General features: G+C 42.9%; 1 protein-coding gene across 2 annotated transcripts in view; it reads left to right on the forward strand.

Annotated features, from left to right (window-relative positions):
- Positions 1 to 20,209, forward strand: part of GARRE1 (granule associated Rac and RHOG effector 1) — an 81,191-nt gene that overhangs the window by 30,305 nt on the left and 30,677 nt on the right. For both annotated transcript variants that reach the window (XM_082605818.1, XM_082605819.1), the window contains one exon: positions 2,079 to 3,359. In XM_082605818.1, coding sequence (XP_082461944.1) covers positions 2,865 to 3,359 — 495 coding nt within the window. In that variant the 5' untranslated portion in view covers positions 2,079 to 2,864. The remainder of the gene's footprint in view (positions 1 to 2,078; positions 3,360 to 20,209) is intronic.

Consider the following 20,209-nt stretch of genomic DNA (forward strand, 5'->3'; position numbering starts at 1 on the left):
TGGTGGCGCAGTGGTTGAGAGTCCGCCTGCCGTTGCAGGGGACACGGGTTCGTGCCCCGGTCCAGGAAGATCCCACATGCCGCGGAACGGCTGGGCCCGTAAGCCATGGCCGCTGAGCCTGTGCGTCCGGAGCCTGTGATCCGCAGCGGGAGAGGCCACAATAGTGAGAGGCCCGCGTACCGCAAAAAAAAAAAAAAATTAGTAAGTATATGGGTTTTACTTGACCTTCTAGGATCATCTGGCAGAGGAATGAGGGTGAACTCTCAGAGCCAGGGGCACCAGTGTACAACACAGAACAAAGGAAGGTTCTCCTCAGGGTTGCTCAAGACACTCACTGTGGCCAATTCAAGGTGATGAGCAGCCTTCCGTCCTTCAGCACTCCTGCTGAGTGCTGCTTTTGTACATCGGAATTTGTACAGCCACATTGATAACAGTGGAGCACTTGGCTAGGAATAGATATGATTGCCTTATTGTAAGGAATCTGAAAAATGAACATTTGGGAACAGATTTCTTACATATAGTTGTTTGATATCTTGTTTCTTGAAAAGCTTATGAGAGTTTTTAAGAAACAAGGTTCTCTTGAGGGCTTCCCTGGTGGCGCAGTGGTTGAGAGTCCGCCTGCCGATGCAGGGGACACGGGTTCGTGCCCCAGTCTGGGAAGATCCCACATGCCGCGGAGCGGCTAGGCCCGTGAGCCATGGCCGCTGAGCCTGCGCGTCCGGAGCCTGTGCTCCACAAGGGGAGAGGCCACAACAGTGAGAGGCCCGCCTACCGCAAAAAAAGAAAAAGAAAAAAAAAAGATTCTCTTGAACACAGCTACAAATGGTGGCTGGTTTAGTTGGATTTATATGCTAGCTGGGTTAGGATTGATATACTTTTAGAATATGTGTTTGTATCCATAGCACTTTCCTCATCTCTTGCTCTTATAACCTGACTGCCTTCCTGTGTTCCTAATGCAGTTGTAGAACTGTAAAGGAGGCATGGTATTTGGCCATGATGAGTGATAAGGTATGACTTATATTTATTTTTATCTATCAAAAAAGGAAAATGGAAAGAAAGCCTAGTTATCAATAAGTAGACCAAACTGTATACAGGCATCATGTATATTGAAGTTTAATATAGACTACATGTATCGTTTAGTAAAACATGTTTGAACTGTTGTTATGTTTGGAAGAATAGATAGTTCAGGCAAGTGTAAACGTAGTTATAGCTGTGTAGGAAGAATCACATTACTATTGTAGGTTCAGAAACTGCAACCAGAGGTGTTCAGACCTTGCTCTTTGGACCTATCCAGAGCCAGGGGTTCTATAGAAGCTTCCCCAGGGTGTAAGAAGCTGCACACCCTCCGAGGCTTCCTTTCGAACATCTGGAGGAAAAGTTGGTACCTGGGTGAGGATGAGAGGCATCCTGTCTACAAACCTGCCAGCCACTTAACCTCTCCAGGCTCTGTCTTTCTGTATGCTGCACTTCAGCCCAGCTGGGTATCCTGAACAGTCTTTAAGCCATCCTGCTTCAGGGCCTTTGCTGTGGTGGTCCTTTCATCTGGTGAGCCCCAGCCATCCCTTTTGTGCTTATCAAAACCTACCCTACAATCAAGGCCTACCTCCGAGTAACATTTTCTTCATAACAACCTTCCTGATTTCTCTCAGTCTTTGCTCATTGCTCCATTTCCAAATCCCCCTTAAGGTTTTGTAAGTGCTCTCCTTGTCAACAGCCCTCACCTAATCTGTGTACTCTTCTAATCCTCTTGTGGATATGTGAGCTCTTTGAGGAGGAAACACAAACGTGAGTCCAGGCCCTGCTTGATGTGTCACTTGTCAGCCTGAGTTTTGGAGCGGTTAGTGGGGAATCAAACTTTTTGTTACATTATTTTTGTACTACAACTTGAGGAATTTTCTAACAGTCATCATATCATGGTTCCACTCTCACTATTGTACCGGCTTTTATAAGGTTTTTGTATAGTTTCTTATTTATTTGGAGCCCACCTTTGTGGATAATAGCATTTCAGGAGTTAATGTTCCAGAATTACTCACTGTCTTGTAACTTTCCTAACTCTGTCTTATTTTTCCCCCTTACAGGAAATGACTTAGAAGCCTTACAAATACATCTGTGCATTCTTGCTTCAGACTTTACAATTGAGGGCCAACCCAGTCTGGAAGCACCTCTTATTAATGTTATACGGAAACTGCTACCTCAGCAAACAATAGGAAAGAAGGAGAGGACTTATAATAAATGCCATTTAAAAAAAAAACTTGTTTTCAGAAAATATTACAGGAAATTTTTCTCATTGAGAAGACATTTTACAGGTAAATGGATTTGGCAGGCAGGCTCTGTCAAAATTCTGCAGAGATTTGATCTTCCTTACTGAAGACTTAGTGTGAAGTAATTCTGTACTGCTTTTTAAATTGCTGTTGATCAGCTTGTGGGTTTTTGGGTTCTACCTTTTCTGGTGTATTGAAGATACATTATATTACATTATATTACATTTTTTAAAGTTAAGTTATTTTTCTGCCATTGTAAATACAAGTATCAAAATATTCTTGCGAAGCAATTCTAGGTAAACATTTTTCTCAGCAAACATATCTTTTTATTAAGAGAGTAGAATGCTAACATTTCTTATATAGCATTTTGGGCACACTTTTATTTTTTGTCAGAGGTCCTGCCTACACTGAAAATATTAATTATATAAACCTACTGTTTCACAACTACGTTGGATCACATGGTCACCTGCCTCATGGAAATGCCTTTTTTAAAACTTAGATTTGCAGAACTCCCCTATTTTTATACCTAGCTACAGTTTTAGGGGGAAAAAAAGAATCAGGACCCTGACCCTCTGACGGTCGCTGGGACAGTCCCCTCCCCGCATGTACTGCTGCAGTGCCCAGGACAGTAAGATGGACTACAAGCGGCGCTTCCTGCTTGGCGGGTCCAAGCAGAAGGCGCAGCAACACCAGCAGTACCCAATGCCTGAGCTCGGCCGAGCACTGAGCGCTCCCTTGGCATCTGCGGCCACCACCGCCCCCCTGGGCAGTCTGACTGCTGCAGGCAGCTGCCACCATGCCGTGCCCCACTCCACTCCCATTGCTGACATCCAGCAGGGCATCTCCAAATACCTGGACGCCCTCAACGTCTTCTGCCGTGCCAGTACTTTCCTCACAGATCTCTTCAGCACTGTGTTCAGGAACTCTCACTATTCCAAGGCAGCCATGCAGCTCAAAGATGTGCAGGAGCACGTCATGGAAGCAGCCAGTCGGCTGACTTCAGCCATAAAGCCTGAGATCGCCAAGATGCTGATGGAACTTAGTGCCGGGGCTGCAAACTTTACAGATCAGAAGGAATTCAGTCTCCAGGACATTGAGGTAGAGTATCTTCTGTGTCATACTTGGGTAGGAAAATGTATTCCAGAGGTAAGTGAGAATGTTTGTCTTAGTTTTTTCTCAAATCACTGAAATGATGGTCTTCGTCCTTTTTCCATTGATACCCTGTCCTTGTAAAAAATTTTTGCATGCCAGGTTCTGAATTGCTTTCATTTCAAATTAAGTAGGATAGAAGATTATTAAACAAATCAGCCTGTGTTTTATGTTCTTTAAGTTTTCAAGTTGGAACTTAACCTGCAAATAACATACTGTTAAAGTACATAGTAGGGACTGAGAATTCTAAATATGATTATGAAGATTTCTTTGTGAATTGTCATTATATAGAACCATTGGTTTAATGTAGAAAGTTCTACACATGTTTACAGGATAAGTTATTTTTTCAGTTCGAACTTTACATCTATTTACATTTGGATGCATTTGATTCTTAGTACATTTCTTAGGGTCTTTGGTAGTCAAAATGAAACATTCTCCCTTTTTCAGGGCTCTACATTAGAGTGTAAGATAGGAATACAAATTTCATTCAGAATAAACGTGACGTTTTTCCTTCCTTCATTTAGGAAATAATTTATTAAACTGTCATCTGTTAAATTAGCTTCACTGCTAGATTTTTAAAATTATTTTTACCTACTCAGAGAGTTCTTCTGAGTTTGATTTTTCCATGTGTCCTTGTACGTTTTAGCAGCACATTAGAGGTTAGGTTTCTGGATGCTAGGAGGGAGAATGTTCCTTTCCCCATCCTGAGGTTGTGTTTGATTTTAGGAAATCACTAGTCTTCTGAACTAAATCTGGTGATTGTGGTAGCTGAATAAGCTAACTTATACTGTTGTGGGTTTGGGGGGGGGGAAAGTTAGGCTATTAAGTATTATGACTCATTTTTTATTGTGTTTAAAAGGCATATTATGATTTTGAAGGCATTTCCAAGAGGAATTTAAAACTATGTTTGTTTTTATTTATTTATTTTTGGCTGCATTGGGTCTTCATTGCTGCGCGTGGGCTTTCTCTAGTTGCGGTGAGCGGGAACTACTCTTGGTTGCAGTGCGCAGGCTTCTCATTGTGGTGGCTTCTCTTGTTGTGGAGCACGGGCTCTAGGCGCGCGGGCTTCAGTAGTTGTAGCACGCGGGCTCAGTAGTTGTGGCTCGCGGGCTCTAGAGTGCAGGCTCGGTAGTTGTGGCGCGTGGGCTTAGTTGCTCCGCGGCATGTGGCATCTTCCTCGACCAGTGCTCGAACCCGTGTCGCCTGAATTGGCAGGCGGATTCTTAACCACTGTGCTACCAGGGAAGCCCAGAAACTATTTTTGAAAAGACACAATAGTCTTGGTGTAAATCAGGCATTAGGCATCATTAGACTTTTTCTGTAGAGGGAAAATAGTAAATTTTAAGCTTCGTGGACCACATGTGTCTCTTTCACATTCTTCTTTGTTTTTTTTAAATAATCCTTTAAGAATGCGAAAACCAGTTTTACCTTGTAGACCTGTGTGTTGGACTGGATTTGGCCCATGAGTTATAGTTTGCTGAATCTGCTGGTATAAATGTATAATATCCTCCTTGACTCATTCTATTTTGAACCTATCCAAGTTTATTTTTATTTTCTGATTTTTTCTATGATCACATCATATATTCAGAGAAATGGTGATTTTGAAGTACTTTTAAAATGGCTTGTCATAGTTTAGTTTTTAAATTACACATGTAAATCATATATAAAGCGTATTTTTAAAAAACGTACTTCTCAAAAGAAATTCAAGCAGTGAAACTTAAAACTACTGCTCTGTTCTCCCATCCCATTCCTTTTCCCAGAGGAGACCACTGTTAACTGGTTGGTTCGTGCCATTCCAGACTACTGTGTTTATAGGCACAGATGTACAGCTTTGACTTTTGTTTGTTTTATGTGAAGAACCATGTTTAGCCCTCAGGATGCCTGGTCACTGCTGTGCAGAGATGTGGCAGGAGAGCAGTTAGGGCCTCTGCCCTCTCAGAATGTGCTGAACAATATTAGACCCAGACTGTTTCAGCTCCCATCCTGCAATGACACAAGCACCTTTAGCTTTATTTAGAATTTCAGGCAAGAATGGTTTGAAAATGAGGCCAAAGCCTATTACTTTAACCAGAACATTATTGGGCTCTTCTTCAGTCCATGCCTCCAGGTGCTGGAGGATACAGAGCTAGGCCTCCAGGGCCGTTTGCCCTCCAACCCTGTAGGGCAAGTGCCCTTGTTCCCCAGGTCAGGACAGCTAGAGAAGGATGAACCAACCCTGAGGAGTTGGGTTTAGTAAAGCCACTGGGTGCAACAGCACCTACCTTGTCCCTTCTGCTTTCCTGGGACCAGCATGGACCATGTGAGCTGAGAAGGGGAAATATTTCTTATTGCTGTGTTTTGGAATTTTGGCTTGACTCTCCCCATTGAAATGCAATTAGGATAGCTGGAATACCACCATGTTTTTGTATATAATGGGCTATACAGGCTTTCAGAGGCTAAACTGGAAACTAAGTGCTGTTGATGGGTTTTAGAATATATGCGTGTATTCTAGGCTTCAAACTGCTGACTTATGAGTAAATCCTAAAATGTGATTGTGAAATGTAGGCCTGCAGACTTAACATTTTGCTCTTTCCACAGAACAGTATTTGTTGTTTCTGGAATTTACGTACTGACGTGGTCTCTCTCTCAGGATATTCACCAACTCAGATGGAATAGCTGGGCATTTGGGGGGGGGTTTTCCTGTTGTTTTTTTAAAGATTTTATCAGCAAGGGCCAGAGAAGCTCTTTAGCATTCATCCTTGGGGAAAGAAGTCTGTGACATAACATTGATGAACTTGACTGGCTAGACAAGGACCTCTGCTCAAGAGCTTATTAGCCCAGGACTGCGGTTGAGAAAAGCCCTGAATTCAGTATTCAAATGCTTGACCGACCATTTGAAACCTAAGACCAAGTACCAGTTCCACTGTCCCACCCCTGAAGGTAGCCAAAACATACTTCTAATGCTCCCTTACTTGCAGCCAGGTTTTGGATATGCTCGTTGATTGACAGATCCTGGTGCCTGTGTCTAGGAACTGCAGTTGCCAACTGTGTGCTCTGGGGCAGGCAGGGTGTACATGAGTCCTGTCCTGTCTGTACTCATCGGTGACTTTGCCCCTTCCCCCGGGTGGTTCAACCTCATAATCTCTCTGTTAGAGAAATAAGTTGTGAGTAGAAAGTGACTCTGCTTTTTTTTTTTTTTTATAAAGGTGTTGTATTTATTTTTTAATTATCTACATTTTTTAATATTTTTTTTTTTTGGCTGCGACGGGTCTTAGCTGCAGCATGCGGGATCTTTCTTTGTGGCGTGTGGGTTTCTCTCTAGTTGTGGCGTGCAGGTTTTCTCTCTAGTTGTGGCGTGTGGGCTCCAGGGCACGTGGGCTCTAGTTTGCAGCATGTGGGCTCTCTTGTTGAGGCGCGCGAGCTCAGTAGTTGTGACGCGCAGCCTTAGTTGCCCCGCAGCATGTGGGATCTTAGTTCCCCAACCAGGGATCGAAGCCATGTCCCCTGCATTGGAAAGCAGATTCTTTACCACTGGACCACCAGCAAAGCCCCGACTCTGCTTCTTATTGTCTGTATGGCCTTGAGCAAATCTTCTAACATCTCTAAGCCTCAGTCTGTCCATCTATAAAATGGAATTACCACCCACCTTCCAGAGTTCTTGTGAAGATCAGAAGCGATTAGTGTGTGTGAAACACTGTACCCAGTTAGTTATCATCATCATCACTTATTATTATTGTTTCCAACATGGCTTGAAAAGTGTTATTAGCCCTTCTCTGCAGTACAGAGCACAATTATGCACAGAGCCAGCAAAAGAGAGAAATATACAGCAGATTAGTCTCACTGGAACCCTTTTAGGTGGAAAAAGTTGCCACTCCTAGAACATTTGCTCTGCTCATTTCTTTCCTGGTTCTTGGGGGGGAGCACCTCCCTTTCCCTTCTGTGTGATTTTCTCTTTTGGTGTTGTAAGGTGGCAGCAGTATTACCTTGCCTGATGTAGAAACTGCCAGAACGTTTCCAGCATAAAGGCCTAGGGGACCTCTTCTAATAGCCACTGCTCTGTTTCCCTTGCACCTAGAATGGGGGTACATAGGGAAGGAAGTGGAGTGGGGGATGTCTTGGAGTCCACTTGCTGTAGCTAGGAATCTTTGAGCAAGCCAATTGATAGTTTAGGTAGGATTTTCCCCCCTTTGGATTTATAGAAAATGTATAATTTACATTGTATATATGAACTGGAATGTTGTCTAAAACGAGAAATAAGATCTGAATCAAGTGCTTCATGGGGATTCCTTTATGTAAGTCTCGAACTGCCAGTCCAGCCAGAATGTGAACTCAGGAAAAATATGGTTTCCCAGATTGAATTTGTTCATTATACAAAGCTTTGACAGACCACAACATTTTTTAGAGGCAGACCATACGGAACCTGCTGTTTCTATCTTTTCTTTTCAAGTCTAGGGTCATCTCCATTGGTGTGTTACTTCTAATGTTCCTGTAAAATGCCAGGCTACATGATTTGAGTGGCTGTGAGTTCTCTTTGATTTTATCTACTTCAGTTTTATTTGTCCTAGAAATCTGGTATCCTAACTAAGGATCATTTGCAAGTAAAACATGTAGTTCATATTAAAGAAGTATAGACAACCCCATAATTAGGTTTTCTATTCATTAGAAAGTCAAAGATGTCAACTTCTTTTTATAAACATCTATCATGTGTCTTAAATAAAATTACTTTTCAGTGCAAATGTAAATAAAAGAATCAAATTGACTTGTGGTTCATGCGTTCATTCCACAGATATTTATTGCACACTTTGTGCCAGGGACTGTTCCAGGCACAGAGGATACAGCGGTGAGCAAGACAGAAATTCCTCCCTTCACGTAGATAGATGAGGGCTGTGATCTTAGATAAGATAGTTAGAAAAGGCATCACTGAGAACATGATATGTGAGTAAAGAACTGAAGGAGATGAAGGAGTAGCCCCCAATAACAACCGGGAAAAGAGGATTAGGGCCAGGCAGAGGGGACAGCTAGTGCAAAGTTCCTGAGGCAGGAGCAAACTTGAGTGTTTGAAGAGCAGTGAGGGCCTATCGTGGCTGAAACACTGAGCAAAACAGAGACACTAGGGGTGGGGTCAGACAGGTAAAGAGGTCATCCTCTGAAGGGAAGGTGAAGGGGGGGCAGCAAGATGAAGTGATGACACTTCTCCCCTTGCTTTCTTCACCCCGTGGCAGCTCTGGGGCTCCAGTTTCACCTCGGGGCCTCAGTGTTGGTACAGGGTTCCCAAGAGTTGTATAGCTGATTCACTTTGCTGTATAGTAGAAACTAACATAACATTGTAAAGCAACTATACTCCAATAAAAATTAATTTTAAAAAAATGATAAGTTGGGAACTTTGAACATGTACTGGGTCCTGGTCGATTGGGATTTGCTTCAAAACATTCCAGCAGAAAAAGGTGGAGTTGGGGAGAAGGATGAAAAAAAACATGGCAAAATGTTGATAGTTACTGAAGTTTTTTGATGGGTTCACCGGGGGTTGTTATATTCTGTTTTTGTGTATATTTGGACATTTTCCAAGTTTAAAAAGGAGAGAGAAACTTTCGACCACATGATAGAAGTAATGTATCAGGAACACCCAATAACTGATTCCATTTCATAAGTGATTTGTGCATGTGAAGTGGTCTTCTAACAGAAAGGGGAGTATTTAGGAAAACTCCTCTGTTTTCTGTCTACTCACAAAATACTGCACCTCTGGAGCTGTGGTCGTAAGTTTGTTGGTGGGGTTTTTTCCCATACCAAGCAATTCTGGATCAGTTCTGACGTTTTTTACCTGGAGTTAGCATCAGATCCCACAGTTAAGGGCTCAGTCCCACTAGACTGCCCCCCCCACCCTGCCCCCTTAGACAGCAGTTACAAGTCCCGGGTGTTACCTATGTTTCTTACCAACTGGCTACCAATCAGAGGTCCCCATGACCACCCCACAGGTTTGATTACTTTATTAGAGCAGCTCACAGAACTCAGAAAAACATTCTACTTACTAGATTATAAAAGGATGTAACTCAGCAACAGCCAGATGAAAGATACGCATAAAGCAAGGTATGTGGGAAGTGGTATGGGCTTCCATGCCCTCTCCAGGCTTGCCACCCTCCCAGCACCTCCACCTGTTCTTTAACCCAGAAGCTCTCTGAACCCCGTCCTTTGGGTTTTTTCTAGCCTGCATTAAACAGGTGTGGTTGATTAAATCTTTGGCCATTGGTGATTGATTCTGTCTCCAGCCTCTTCCCCTCTCCAGAGGGGTTGATCTGAAAGTTTCAAACTTGGTTCCCCTGGCAACCAGCCCGCATCCTTAGGGGCTTTCCAAAAGTCGCCTCATTGACATAACCTCAGGTATGGTTGAAAGAGGCTTGTTATGAATAACAAAAGATACTTTCTGTCTCTTATCACTTAGAAAATTCCAAGGGTTTTTAGGAGCTGTGTGCCAGGAACCTTGGAAGAAGACCAAAATATATATTTATTATAAATCACAACATCACTGAGAGTGTCATTGAGTAAGGTATAGTGATGAGAATAAAGGCAGGTGCTTTTCAGAAAAATGAAGAAAATAAAAGTGAATCAAGGAAGAAAATGAGAATAGAGAAAAGAAACCTCTGAAGGCAGGACCCCAGCAGCAGGTAGGAGTCAGGGAAAGAATGCTGTGCTCGTAATTTTGGTGACTAAAATGGCAATGTTGCTTTCTTTTAAGAGAATGTGATTTAACATTTCATAGTTACTAAAAAGTCTTGAGTGAATGTAAGGAAAAATGAGGTTTGATGGGCAAATTAGAATGAAACAGAAATAAAACAGTTCATGGAATGTAATTTAACATAGGACTACCTTTCCTGAAATACTTCCTATTCTAAATTTTTATGGTTATTAGTCAGCTTCTGAGATTTCACAGAATTGGATAATAGCCTGTTTTGGCAGCCTCCTCATCTTTACAGATCAGGAATCTGAGTGTCTGTAAAGATGACATTTGCCTGAAATCTTTCTGGGCCCAACATACATAGGGGTTGTGTCCTTTACCTCTCCACTGTTCCAGACCAGTGCAGTCTTTGTGCCAAGGGATTTGTTTGCAGTGTCCATCCCTCCAAGAGACTTGCCTTTCTGACCTCTCTAATGCCGAAGTGTCCAGACATGGGAAAGTAAAGGAACCGCTGTGAGTCCTTGCTCACTCCCAATCCCTTCTGAGGCCCCACTAGCTCCTGGAGGAGGCCCCAGTCACCTGACCTGCTTTCTTCTTCACCTAGCTGTAACCACCCACCCTCCAAGGTAAAATACAGATGAGCTGGCTGCAAGCTGGCAAAGATGAGTGAGGACTATCAAAAGCATTTGCAGAGACGTGGATGGACCTAGAGTCTGTCATACAGAGTGAAGTCAGTCAGAAAGAGAAAAACAAATATCGTATATTAACGCATATATGTGGAATCTAGAAAAATGGTACAGATGAACCGGTTTGCAAGGCAGAAATAGAGACAGATGTAGAAAACAAATGTATGGACACCAGAGGGGGAAAGCAGGGGGTGGGGGGATGGTGGGGGGATGAACTGGGAGATTGGGATTGACATATATACACGAATATGTATAAATTAGATAACTAATAAGAACCTGCTGTATAAAAAATAAATTAATTAATTAGAAAGAAAAAGAGGGCTTTCCTGGTGGCACAGTGGTTAAGAATCCACCTGCCAATGCAGGGGACACGGGTTTGAGCCCTGGTCCGGGAAGATCCCACATGCCGCGGAGCAACTAAGCCCGTGCGCCCCAACTACTGAGCCTGTGCTCTAGAGCCCACGAGCCACGACTACTGAGCCCACATGCCACAACTCCTGAAGCCCGCGTGCCGAGAGCCCGTGCTCTGCAACAAGAGAAGCCACTGCAATGAGAAGCCCGCGCACCACAACAAAGAGTAGCACCCGCTCGCTGCAACTAGAGAGAAAGCCCGTGCGCAGCAGCAAAGATCCAACACAGCCAAAAATAATAAAAACAAGTTTAAAAAAAAAAAAAAGAACCTTCTGTATAGTGCAGGGAACTCTATCTACTCAGTACTCTGTAATGACCTATATGGGAATAGAATCTAAAAAAGAGCGGATATACGTATATGTATAGCTGATTCACTTTGCTGTACAGCAGAAACTAACACAACGTTGTAAATCAACCATACTCCAATAAAAATTAATTTAAAAAAAGAAAAAGTGCTCTAGGCCTGGTGGGCAAGACTGATAAATAAGTAGACTGTGACCATAGATGTGAGCAGTGCTGTGACGCAGATGGAAAATAGCCTCAAGCCTGCCTGTGGGCTCAGTGTCCCCCGACCCAGCTCACTGTGAGGGGACCTAGCCCCCACGCCAGAACCGCCTACCTAACCTGTGAGAGAACCTGGTAGGCCCTGGTAAGAGTTTAAATTTTATACAGAATGAGATGGGTTTTTTTTTTAATTTATTTTTGTCTGCATTGGGTCTTTGTTGCTGCACATGGGCTTCCTCTACTTATGGCGAGTGGGGGCTACTCTTGGTTGTGGTGCATGGGCTTCTCATTGCAGTGGCTTCTGTTGTTCTGGAGCACGGGCTCTAGACGCACGGGCTTCAGTAGTTGCAGTGTGTGGGCTCAGTAGTTGTGGTGCGCGGGCTCTAGAGCACAGGCTCAGTAGTTGTGGCAGTTAGGCTTAGTTGCTCCACGGCGTGTGGGGTCTTCCCAGACCAGGGCTCGAACCCGTGTCCCCTGCATTGGCAGGCGGATTCTTAACCACTGCGCTACCAGGGAAGTCCTAAAGGGGGATTTTGACTGATATGATTTGATATGTTTTTTTAAAAAAAATACTATGGCTACGAGTGACAGAAACCAAACTCAAAACAGCTTAGACAACAATAAAAGCAAAAAGAAGCTGGTAGTTACATAGTACTTATGCTATGCGCTGTTCTGAGACTGTACACATTAACTCACTGAATTCTGTTAATAACCTTGTAAGTTAGGTAATATTCATATTCCCATTTTATTGATGAAGAAACAGGTGTGGAGAGGTTAAACAGCTTATCAAAAGCCTCATGGCAGGGCTTCCCTGGTGGCACAGTGGTTGAGAGTCCGCTTGCCAATGCAGGGGACACGGGTTCGTGCCCCGGTCTGGGAAGATCCCACATGCCGCGGAGCGGCTGGGCCCGTGAGCCATGGCCGCTGAGCCTGCGCGTCCGGAGCCTGTGCTCCGCAACGGGAGAGGCCACAACAGTGAGAGGCCCGCATACCGCCAAAAAAAAAAAAAGCCTCATGGCAGATCCAGACTTTAGACTGAGGCAGTCTGACTCTATAATAGAGTACCAATTCTTGACCGTAGCACTGTACTGCCTCTCAACAAAACAATGTATTGACTCCATGAAACCGAAGAAAGTTAGCTCTTTGGGCATGGCTGGATCCAGGGGCTCACACAGTGCTGAACAGACTCAGACTGTCTCCATGCCAGAGTTGCCAACAACTCAGCAGAAAGAGCACCTCTGCTTTCCTCCAGGTTCTGACTAAAGTTCTAGAACTGAGTCTGGTTGACTTGGCTTGGGTCACTTGCCTGTCCTTGGACCTTGTGGACAGAAAGGTTAAACTAACGCACTGACTGGTCAGGCCTGACTTGTGTGCCCACTCCTGGGGCTGGGGTACCACCAGACTGAGAGTGCAAGGGGAGTGGTTCCCTGAGGGCTGCTTCCAAAGCCACGGGACTAGATGTTGGGGAGGCCACACTGCAAATGCCAGCTGGTGCGTGTCAAAGGATGTGATGGGGAACATATTTATGATCCTGGATACACCTGCTAAATTGTTTTGTTTTCAGGATCTTAGCAGTTTATTATGTCTTCTATGAGGCCTTTTGTTATGTCTCTTAGTAAAGTTCCATAATTTCCTTTCTAGTGGCTATGTATATTCTTAACATTCTTACGTAATCTTTATTTTAGTCGCTATCATGAATGAAATTATATTTTAAAGTTTTTTCTATAACATAGAAGCACCACTGATTTTTATATTTTTGTCTTGTCTCCTGCCATGCGACTGGATTCAGTAATTCTAATGTTTCAATTGGTTTATTTTTGTATATGTGGTCATGTCATCTACATGTATCTCCTCCCTTCCAGTAGTTATATATCTTGTTGTGTTGACAATAGGTTTTATTTTTAATTTTTATTTATTTATTTTTAAAGTTTTTTGGCTGCACCTTGCAGGACCTTCCCCAACCAGGGATTGAACCTGGTCCATGGCAGTGAAAGCCCGGAATCCTAACCACTAGGCCACCAGGGAACTCCCTGATCATAGGTTTTAATGTATCAAACAGTCAGTGTTAAGAATGAGCATCTTTGTTTTGGTCCTCATTTTAGTGGGAATACTTTGGATGTATTACTATTGATTATTAATTTTAACAAATTAGTTTTTCTTATATATGATGCACGCTTAGGTAAAAAATTCAAACACTTCTGAATGGCCTAAGTCCCTTCTGCAAAGGTAATGCTTCTCTCTTCCAGCTCCATCCCAGTTCCAGACAGAACCACTATTAATTGTTCTATGTATCTGTGCAGATAGCAACAGACATGCATATGCAAACATATCCAGAAAATACATCTTTTTACTCCATTATGTATACCCTTTATTCCCTCAACAGCATACCCGTTAATTATTATATTTGTTCTCGGTTTGAAAGAATAAGCATACAGTTCCAAGGCGTAACAAATGTTATACCTGATTCTTCATTCAATGGATGAGTATTTGCAGGAAAGCCTTGCGTGGTTTATGGACTTTCTCTCTCCAGAAGAGTCGTGATCTCCCCCATGCCTGTTGGTGATATCACCCTCAAAGTAAGCTCAAGGTTGCAGCTGGTGTCTGTGGGCAGGCTGCAGAAGAGCTGTCCAGGGAAAGAAAGCAGGAAGTGTTCGGGGGGGAGAATGAGTTGTCATTTGCGCATAGATGCTGACATCATGATGTCCTGCCCTCAGCTCTGCAGTCACCATGCTGCTCTTGGCCTGGTTTGGTGCTTTTGTTTGGAGAGTAGCAACTGCTTTCTTTTCTTCTTTCAACAAACATGTGTAGAAGGATTGTCTACTGTGTGCCAGGCAATGAGAATGCAACAGAGAGCAAAACAAAGACCCTGTCCACATCCAACTCAACTCCTAGGTAGGGAAACAGAGAAAAAATAAATGGCACATACAAACATAATGTCAGGTAGTGAGAGGTGCTATGAAGAGAAATAAAGAATGATGAAGAAAGAGAGGTAGAAGAAAGGCCTCTCTGAGGATGGGACATTTGAGCAATGCCTGTCAGAGCGATAGTTGTACGATTCCAGGGGGAAGGATGCTCCAGGTAGGGTAGTGGTTCATTTGCAAATGGGGTCAGGGTGGGCTCTCCCTCAGAGGGCACTTGGCAATGTCTGGAAGTATCTTTGATTGTCAGAAAAATGGCATTTTTTTTTCATGCTAGGGCTAGAGTGAGAGGAATCTTACTCATTTAGAAGAACTCGAGTGTTACACCAGAGGACCCGCGGTGCTTTGAAGGAGGAGGTACGATAGAGTAAAAGATACTGGACTTGCATGTTAGGGAATCAGAAATTCAGTGACTCACTATGTATTTAGGGGACAATTTTTGTCATCTTTTAGGATCTCAGTTTCTCTTTCTGCCTCTGATCAATATCCCATCCCCCCTACCCCACACATAAACACCCATGGCCAGATGGTGTTTCTGCATGAAGTACAGAACATTAGGTGACCAGACTCAGACCCCAGATCATGAAAGGCAGAAGTTTGCAGCATAAAGCTCTTAGATTTTTGATTTTTAATTCAAATTGATTTGGAGAAGGTAGAGTCTTGATATATCTCTTCCTTGTAGCCCTTCAGGTTATGTTTTAGTCCTGCAGCAAAACAGATGCCTGGATACTCAAAAGCTCCTGTTGACTGCCACATTTGAGCTCTGTTGCAGCTCTTCTGCAGCCCAAAAGTCACCCTAGGAGGAAGAGATTTCTCTACTGTTTTTTAATTTTAATTTTTGTTTTTTGTTTGTTTGTTTACCAGTAAGGATTTGACATTTTATTCGAAACAGTATAATCTGAGGGGTTGTGGTGGCTGCATCTCCCAACCAGTGCTGCTGGAATCTAGCGAGTAGAGAGCAGGGATGCTGCTAGCAACATCCTACGCTGCATAGGACAGCCCTCCACAACAGAGAATTCTCTGGCCCCCAATGTCAGTAGTCATGATGTTGAGAAACCCTGAGGTAGTGGGAACTGGCTGGTGCAAAAACTTGAGACTGGAGCTGTGCTCACAGTTTTTGAGGAATAGCAAGAAGGTCGGTGTGGCAAGAGTAGAGAGAGGTAGGATAGGAAATAATAAGTTCAGAGACTAGTCAGGGGCCAGATCATGTAAGGTATTGTAGGACAGATGAGGATTTTCTTCTGATTGTAATGGAAAGCCATTGGAAGACTTTGAGCAGGGGAGTGAAATAATCTGACTTTTGTTTTATAAGACTTCCTGTGTGGAAAGTAGCCTCTAGGGGAGAGAGGAGACTCTGCTAGTTGCGTCCCAACATCTAGTGTCACCTTCTTCCTTAATAACAAAACTCTGGGGAATTCCCTGGCGGTCCAGTGGTTAGGACTCGGTGCTTTCACTGCCGGGGCCCTGGGTTCACTCCCTCGTCGGGGAACCAAGATCGCACAAGCTGCCATGGCATAGCCAGAAAACAACAACAACAAAAACTATGGAGGGTTTTTTGTTTGTTTTTGTTTTTTCAGGAATATTATGCATGGAAAAGGGACTATACTTCCCAGCTTCCCTTACAGCTAGGAGTGGTCACTTGAATTAAGTTCTGGTTCGTGAAGATGTAACCAGAGGTTTTGGATGAGACTGCTGGGAAGTTTCCTTAGAGGGAAAAAGGGTGCTACCTTCTCCCGCCCCCCCCCCCCCAGTTTTTTACTATCTAGAATGCAGGCAGAATGGCTGAAGGTCATTTAACCATTTAGAACTATGAGGTAGTTCCAGTACATAAGCCTTATGTGAGGATGAAGAGCAGAAAGATGGGAACTGGGCTCCTTGTGATACCCAGGAGCCTCCATCCCAGCTCTGGACTGCCTAACCCTAGATTTATTTTTACCTTAGAAAGAAGTAAACGTTGCTCTTATTTAAACCACTGCATTTCTTGTTGTTGTTATGTGTAGATAAAACTAATCCTAATTGAAAGGAAGCAGGAAGGTCAGTTAAGAGGCTGTTATAGTAATCCAAGCAAGAGATGATTGTAGCTTGGAATAGAATGGTAGCAGAGGGGGTGACTAGAAGCACTTGTACTTTTTTGTGTGTGTGGTAAATTATACATAACATAAATTTTGCCATCTTAACTATTTTTAAGTGTACAGTTCAGTGGCATTAAGTACATTCATATTTTTTGCAACCATCCACCACTAGCCATCTGCAGAACTTTTTCATCTTCCCAAACTGAAACTCTGTACCTATTGAACAATAACAACCCTTCCTCCTTTGTCTACCATAGACTTAGTTCCCCTCACTGGCCTTTCACTTTTTCATGTCCTGGATGATAGTTTATAATTATCCTGTTAGTTACTACGATTGATAGCAATGTAGCGGAAATATACAACTTCCTGGGAATTCCCTGGCAGTCCAGTTGTTAGGACTCTGTGCTTCCACTGAAGGGGCACAGGTTTAGATCCCTGTACGGGGAACTAAGATCTTGCAAGCCGAGCAGTGCGGTGATAAATAAATAAATAACTTCCTATGTGTGTTGCATGTAATAAATTTTTGACATATTTTATTTTGGAAAGCAGGCTATAAAATAACATACAACATGATCTAGTTTTACAAAAAAAACCTACAGGTACAAATGTAGGCTGTATCAGAAACATGTAATCAGTGGTTATATCTATTTAGTAATATTTGATACTGTTTATTTCTTTATTTAGCTGATCTTTTCCCTGTAATTTATTTGCAATGAATATGTATTACTGGTGTAAAAGGTTTTGTGCACCACAGTGTTTGGCCCATGAAATAGGAGTTCAGAAACTGTGTCTGTTGATATTTTTACCAGCAGTAAAGCAGCATGTCCAGGGGCAGAATGTAATCTTGTCTGAATGATTAACATTTGGTGATGGCTCATCTACCCTTGGGGACGTGTTAGCTTTCTGTCCTCACTAGTTCTTTCTTCCGTACATAGCATGGCAGCTTCTTTGTGCTCTAGGTTAATACTGACTGCAAAGAGATTACTGTTTTGTTAGTTGCTTTTTTTTTTTTTTAATATTTAAGCACTCACTGTTAATCAGTTTTTAGGTCAGACTATACATGTTAGTTTCAGTAAGCTTGTTTTTTACATTTTTATGCCATAATTTAATCTCCATAAGGTACTTTCCATAGTCCAGGCATGGTCTACTGCATTCTGTATTTCTCTGGAGGCACATTTAGGTCTTTGTATCACATTCTGGTCTGTTGGTTAGGTCATTATGTAATAACTCCGGAATTATCATAAGAATAAAAGATTGGGAACACGTGGAACCAACTGTAATGTTTAAGGTACAAGTAAGTTTTGAAGAGAGAGAAATGACTGAATGAGTTTGGAATTTCTAATGAAAGCAGCCAATCCGGATCAACTTCATTTCATTCATTCCCGACTTTTAAACTGATCAGAAGTAAATGCTAGAGCCCCTGGAAATGTTTGACAGTATGGTATATGTGACACTTTTACTTGTTCTTCACTCTGCAGGGATGTGAGAAAGACGAATTGTTCAGTGGCGTTGAGCAAAAAATGAACTTAGCCATTGTGTATATTGATGTGAAAATCACAAGGTGTGTGGCAGGTGGGGTGGAGTTGGGCACTTCGTGATTTCAGCACGTGCAGATATAGTGAGGGCTGAGTCAGGCCCTGGCCCTAGAAGAGGAGTAACTAAAATTGTGAAAAAATTCTAGCAAGGTAGAGTTGACTATGCTGGTGTAGAAAGAGTGGTCTTTTAGGGTTCAAAATAGGATGACCTTAAACTAAAGTTGGTTTTAATTAATAAAATATAAAAATCACCAAAAAGAAAAGGTTTCCTAGTTATATTCATGAACATAACCCCCTTAGCAGCACATGTGGTACATTTATAGGGGAATGGGAAAGTGAACGTGTACCCTTTTCCGCTGCCATCAGGGATTCCCAGAAAACAAGGTTTCATTTCAGTAGATCCTCAATGGCTGTTTATAGTAATCCAGAATGCTCCATGGATATTTGGAGGCAGAAGTGGCAAGGTCGCTTATTGTCTATATTCAGGAATTGGGCCTTTATGAGGAACTTAAGTCACACCAAAATGTTTCTCTTAATGAAAGTCTGATAACAGCCTCTTATTGCCCCAGATTCCATCAACTTGGGATGCCTTGGGATGAATGGATATTTTTTTTACTAATGCAAATGTCAAGGGTAAGATTAAATCTGATTGCTTTCTTCATAATTATTGAATGGGACTGATGTGCTGAAGGCCTGAACAGGTGTTTTGGGGTTTGGAATTCCTCTAGAGGTAAGAGAAGCTGCTTCTTTTCCCAAGCCCTGTGTGTCCTCTCCCAGTTTATCATTGCTGTTTGCAGACAGTCTTAGCAGTCTGCTGTACAGATCATGAACTTTAAGACTCATGCCACACTGAAGTGCCACAGGCTACCCCACTTTTTACTCTTGTCGCAGTACCTTTCCCACAGTTAGAGAAGACTGAGCCGTGCCTCTCAGTGTCCGTTTCCAGCCCAGGGAACTGGGCTGACACTAGGGCCTTACACTGTTTGGGAGACATCAGGGTTCCTGCACAGGGTTCCTCTCCCCTTCTTGGTATCCTTAGTCACTGTCGTGACTACATCCTGGATCTTGTCATATGAAGATAGCATAGCCTGATGGTTAGAACACAGTTTTTGGAGTCAGACAGACTTGGCATCAGATCTGTACTGCACCACTTATTACTGCTTGACACTGGAGCAAGTTTCTTTTTTTCTCTAAGCCTCATTGTCATCTATAAAATGGATGAATTGCTATCACCCCCGAGTCACTTCACTGCACGTCAAGTGCTTGGTATGGGTTAAGCACTCAGTAAATGATAGCTGGAACTCTGGAAGTTCCAGGTTGATAGACGTGGAACTCTGTAGCTCCACTGACAATTTAAACTCATTGACATTTAAAATGTCTCTCTCTTTGACCAGTCCACTCATTTGTCCACCAGCTTGCCACATCTGTTCTGCAGCTTCATTGGATCCTGCAGTCTAGGAAACGTTCTCCCTGTGAAAGAGAAAGTAGCTGTCCTCAGCCCTTGGGTCACATGCTTCCAAGTTCATAACTTTAGAGTCTCTATTTCTTTCCAGGTTTCTCAGGAAGACCCCAAGGACTGGCTCATCCCTGTGATGGAGAGGATGGAGTCTGTTACAGGAGGGAAGCTGGGCTAAGACAGGAGATACTGTAGAGAAAAGGGGGTCAGAGGCAGGCTGGGGATTGAGCTTTGTCCTCTATCTGGAAAAGGTGGTGTTTATACATCTGTTAGTTTAGGTAAACTTGTAGAATAGATATTTTTTAGATAGCTTTTCCAGGGACTTCCCTGTTAGTCCAGTGGTTAAGACTCCATGCATCCACTGCAGGGGGCATGGGTTCGATCCCTAGTTGGGGAACTAAGATCCTGTATGCCGCGTGTGGCGCAGCCAAAAAATAAATAAATAAAAAAGCTTTCCCAAGGTCCAGGGTGTAACCATTGGTTTGATTGGCTTTTAATGAATTGTTTGCAATACAAATATTTTGTCACAACCCAAATGTGTGCTACATACCTCATGAGTGGGGGAGGG

This window comes from Mesoplodon mirus, assembly GCF_964341445.2.
Source record: "Mesoplodon mirus genome assembly, chromosome: 19".
NCBI lineage: Eukaryota > Metazoa > Chordata > Mammalia > Artiodactyla > Ziphiidae > Mesoplodon > Mesoplodon mirus.